At 49.8% G+C, this 5,265-nt stretch overlaps 1 protein-coding gene across 1 annotated transcript; it reads left to right on the top strand.

Annotated features, from left to right (window-relative positions):
• The first annotated feature begins 814 nt into the window (after window positions 1-814).
• Window positions 815-4,532, top strand: SNAI2 (snail family transcriptional repressor 2). Its single transcript, XM_047842918.1, has 3 exons — window positions 815-1,053; window positions 1,851-2,396; window positions 3,301-4,532. The coding sequence occupies exons 1-3, from the start codon at window positions 975-977 to the stop codon at window positions 3,480-3,482; spliced, it is 807 nt and encodes a 268-aa protein (XP_047698874.1). The 5' UTR covers window positions 815-974; the 3' UTR covers window positions 3,483-4,532.
• Window positions 4,533-5,265: the final 733 nt, after the last annotated feature.

The raw sequence follows: 5,265 nt of genomic DNA, 5'->3' as shown, positions 1-5,265 counted from the left end.
CAGCTGGGGGGGGGGGGGGGGGGGACGTTTCCCACGGCCCCTAAGCACGTCTGCGCGTGCCCCCCTCTGTGTGCGCAGCCACTCTCGCTGGCTTTGCTGCGTCCCAGCTCTGCCGACGAGCGGTCCTTCCAGGGGCCACCAAGCCCTTCTGTGGGGCCGGCCGAGCCCCTAGGCCGACAGGATTACCCGGTTTCCAGGAGGAAGTGCCGCCCCGGCTCGCGCGCCCTCCGCGGCCCGGCCCCCCGCGCGCCGCGGAAAAGCCCCCCAGCCGGGGGCGCCCGCCTCGCCCTCCGGGGCTTTTGTCCCGGCGCTGCCCCCGCCCTTCGTCCGGGGCCTGGAGCGGGCCGTCCGGTCCCCGCGGCGGTCGGAGCTCTCCGAACGCACTTCCAAATATAGGCGCGTTCCTCCCGGCCCCGGGCACCGCAGGCCACCCTCCCTCCCGCCAGCGGACGCCGTGTCCCGGGGCATTTGCTTTGCGACATCTGGAGGCCAGGCCCTCCGCGGGAGCCACACTTCCAGGACCCAGGGAGCCTCTCCGAGCGCACGAGTCGCTGGCGGGGCCGCCGAAGCAACATCACCTCCCTGGAAAGAACTTCACCCCCCCCGCCCCCCCACCCCACCCCCACGTCCCCACCGCCCCCCCCCCCCCGAAGTCCCGGAGCTCGGCCCATTTTGGACCAGGGTAATTTCGTCTGACAACAGATTCTTCCTCTGTTCACAGCTGTCCCAGAGGGAGGAGCTGAAACCTGAACCTCTCCGCCGTGATTGGATCCTTCTTGCAAAAGCGAGGAAAAAAAAACCCTCCCGGCCCGAGCGGGCTCAGTCCGCCAGGGAGCCCGGCGACGCGAGAGGCGCCGGCCCGTCGCCCGCCGCACCTGAGCGGCCCCAGCCCGAGCGCGGCCCGGCGCGATGCTCTAGGGACCGGCCGCGTCCTCCCCGGACCGTTATCCGCGCCCGCGGGGCCCGCCGGCAAGATGCCGCGCTCCTTCCTGGTCAAGAAGCATTTCAACGCCTCCAAGAAGCCCAACTACAGCGAACTGGACACACACACAGGTAGACACGCGCGCCCCGAAGTCAGGAGAACCTGGGGGGGGAGGGGGATGCCCGCGCGCGCGCTCCTCTCTCTCTCTCTCTCTCTCTCTCTCTCTCTGCGTCTGTACGCGTACTGGTGGGCGTCGAGCTCAGATAGCCTCGCAGGAGAACCCAAGCGCCCGTTGCTCTCCCTGCACACGGTGTCCCGAACTGTCGTGCAGGCTCCCTCGATCGCCGGGGTAAGTTCCAATTCGGAGCCGGCGGAACTTTGCCCCGACAAGGCCACCTTCATCCAGCTCCGGCCACTTGGCTTTCCGGAGCTGGCGGACGCAGGCATCATGAGGACGGGCAGGATGAGCAAGTCGGCGAGGGTCCGAGTGGCTGCTTTGTTTTCGGGTGATGAGGCTCCTGCCCCGCACGGAGTAGGCCCCGCGGCGCGTATCTTTGTCCCCAGAGCGGTCCCAGAGCAGGCAGGCAGGGAAGACGCCTTTTCTGCATCCTTGAAGGGATGTCCAAGGTTGCCCTCCTCGCGGGCTGTGGAGGCCCTCCCTGGGCTGCACTCCCCAGCCGCACCGCAGGTTGTAGCTCCTGTCACCCGCTGTACGCAGGGCGCGAACGTGGGCGCCCCAGGACGGTGGGTGACCGCGTAGCGGCCAGGCTGGAGGTGAACCGGCTTCCCAAGGCCTGCGCCTGCCCGGAAGGAGTCGCTTGACTTCGTCGCAAAGCCCCCGGGTGCGTGTGGCCAAGCGGCTCCTCACTGTGCTGCGCAAGTTATTTTTTTTTTACCTTAATCTCTCCTTTCCTTTTCTTTCCCCCAGTGATTATTTCCCCATATCTCTATGAGAGTTACCCCATGCCTGTCATACCACAACCAGAGATCCTCAGCTCGGGAGCGTACAGCCCCATTACCGTGTGGACTACGGCAGTTCCATTCCACTCCCCACTACCCAATGGCCTCTCTCCTCTTTCTGGATACCCCTCATCCTTGGGGCGGGTGAGCCCCCCTCCTCCATCCGACACCTCGTCCAAGGACCACAGTGGCTCAGAAAGCCCCATTAGTGATGAAGAGGAAAGACTACAATCCAAGCTTTCAGACCCCCATGCCATTGAAGCTGAAAAGTTTCAGTGCAATCTATGCAGTAAAACCTATTCAACTTTTTCCGGGCTGGCCAAACATAAGCAGCTGCACTGCGACGCCCAGTCTAGGAAATCCTTCAGCTGTAAATACTGTGACAAGGAATACGTGAGCCTGGGCGCCCTTAAGATGCACATCCGGACCCACACTTTACCTTGTGTCTGCAAGATCTGTGGCAAGGCGTTTTCCAGACCCTGGTTACTTCAAGGACACATTAGAACTCACACTGGTAAGAGAACAAAACCAAACAAACAAAACGTAGACAGGAATGTTACTGTGTGATAGAACGAAGCCCCGGTCGGGCTGTCGGACTTGCATTAAGTAGTGACGCGGTGCTTTTAATGACGGATGATCTTTATAGCTACTTCCTGATGACTCAAAAAGTTGTTAGAGCACAGAGCGCTCCATTCCAGACACCGCAAACAGCATTTAGACTTTGGAAAGTAGATTCGGAAGGTTGGGTCTCATAGATCGGTTAGAAAGTCAGGAAAGACGTACCTGAGTGTGTGTTCTGGGAAACTGCTCCCAATAACCGGCAAACGCAGACGTCGCTATCTTAATCAATGGGTCTGGCAGGTAGGTAGGCGAAGAAGGTTTGTCCCTAGTTTTCTGTCGGTCACATTCTTGCGATAGCTGTCACCCCAGAGCGAGCTGGACAGGGAGAACTGAGTTGACTCTCGCTGTCTCATTATGTTGTCTGTTCTGCTGCTGAATATGTTATTCCTAGCACAAAATCATCCTGCAGGGAGCCAAGGCATTTATCCAGCCTTAGTCATGATACAGAAGGAGGGGAAAGGGGAGATATTAGGAAATGTTGGGAGGAGCTCAACATTAGCTGCACCTGCTGAAGCAGAAAGCTTTAATGAGTGAAAGTCCTAGAACTACGTGAATTATTTCTGCGTGACGGGCAGCAGTAGCAAGATTCTGGGTGTGGTGTTTTTTTTTTTTTTAACGCAATATTTGGATTTATCTTCGAGGGCCAGATATGGACATAAGGATCTATTCTGCGGAGTTTTAGTCTAGTTTTTTGGCGACAAAATGTGATTGTTGTTCGTGAACATTATCTGACTTTACCTTTCCTCTAAAAACACTGACTGTCTTTCTTTCTCAACCCCCCCCACCCCCACCCCCAGGGGAGAAGCCTTTTTCTTGCCCTCACTGCAACAGAGCGTTTGCAGACAGGTCAAATCTGAGGGCTCATCTGCAGACCCATTCGGATGTAAAGAAATACCAGTGCAAAAACTGCTCCAAAACCTTCTCCAGAATGTCTCTTCTGCACAAACATGAGGAATCTGGCTGCTGTGTAGCACACTGACTTACGCAATCAATGTTTACTCGAACAGAATGCATTTCTTCACTCCGACTCCAAATGACAAATAAAAGTCCAAAGGCATTTTCTCTTGTGCTTACCGACCAAATAATGTGTATAGATACACACACACACACACACACACACACACACACACACAAAGCTGCAAGAGCACGAAATCCATGTGTTCCAAGTTAATCCTTTCCATGTGAAGTTTAAAATTACTATATATTTACTGACAGCGAGATTGAGAGGATAAAAGACAAGAATCTTTCTCTTCAAAAGTTGAAGCAAAAAGCACACTGCGTCTTTTTTCACTAAGAAAGAATGCAAAGATTTACATTGCTGCCAAATCATTTCAACCGAAACGAACAGTATTGCTTTGTCATAGAGTTTGTAATAGAATTTTCTATAGGAAGCGAATTTGCCAGACGCTATCTCAGGTGCCTTATAAAGTATTCCAAGTTTACTTCACTACATGTCTGGTATCTGGTTATCATTGTTGAACTGAAGCCTTTGTGATTACCTGTAATGCTTTAAACGGTATTTTTAGGAGACATAGAAAGAGAGAAAAAAAGAACAGGAACGAAACACAAGAGAATGTATTAAGAGTGTTTTGTTTTTGTTTTTGTTTTTGTTTTTGTTTTTGCCAATAAAGGGTATGCGCCTTGGGGGAGGAGGGAAAACTAGCTTGGAACATTCCTGGTGCATGCCCCATGTCTTACTTTTTTAAAGAATTTTTAATGACTTTCTAAAATTAATTAAAGATGGGAATAAGTGCAAGAAAGGATTCTTAGAAACTCAGTAATGTACTTAAACTATTTTAAATGCATCCATACAGCACCCTTCCAAGTGCCTTTTTAAACTAATTGTATAGATGATGAGTCAATGTAAATTTGTGTTTATTTTTATATGACTGAATGAGTTTTGTATGAAAGTGAGATGTTGTCTATAGCTGATGTCTATAAACAACCTGAAGACTTGTGAAATCAACTTTTCTTTTTTAAAAAACAATTTTAAAGGTCCTTTTTTACAATAAACATTTTTGATTTAAAATCTATTGTTTGTATACTATTTTCAGAGACTTCGCTTCGTGATTAGTGTCAAACTGCTATACAAAGAATTGTTTTTTCTTAATAAGAAAAAGTGAATAGCATTTGTATGAATATCAAGTGTTATTTTATGTATTAGATTATAATAAAGTATACCGCCAGTATTTTTTTTTTTTTACTCTTAAGATAATACTGTCGCGTCCAAAAGGACAACGTCATCATAGTGGTAGATTGTTAGTATATCCCTTTAACAAAAATCACACTGAGTGTTAAAAATATCTATATTATTAATGCTTAAGAATACTTTTCATAACTCGTTACCTATGATGTCTTTGTTATGTTGCTTTATGAAACCAAATCACAACCACTCATTGTATTGAGTGATGATCGCATAAGCCACTGGAACAGTTTAAGATTTTTAGAAGAAATATCACTTGATAAGGTGTAAGAGAAAAAATAAAAATTCTGCATGGAAAAAAATCAGGAAAAAGTGGATTAATCAAAAATCACACAAGTTGGAAAATTAAAGTATGAAAGCAGCTCCCACATTTAGTGACATAAAAGAAGGGACAGGTTTGATGGGAGCAGGGTTAGATAATAGAAAGTGAAGGTCTCCCTTTATAGTTTTTTGAACAAGCCCCTCCCCAAACCCAAGATGTACTTAAATTATAGCATGACCAGCCATTCCATTTACAAGCACATGCTCACCAAATGCTTGGCTACTAACTCATAGGTAA

Source organism: Prionailurus viverrinus, chromosome F2 (genome assembly GCF_022837055.1).
Source record: "Prionailurus viverrinus isolate Anna chromosome F2, UM_Priviv_1.0, whole genome shotgun sequence".
Lineage (NCBI taxonomy): Eukaryota > Metazoa > Chordata > Mammalia > Carnivora > Felidae > Prionailurus > Prionailurus viverrinus.
This window is presented reverse-complemented; position numbering and strand designations above follow the sequence as displayed.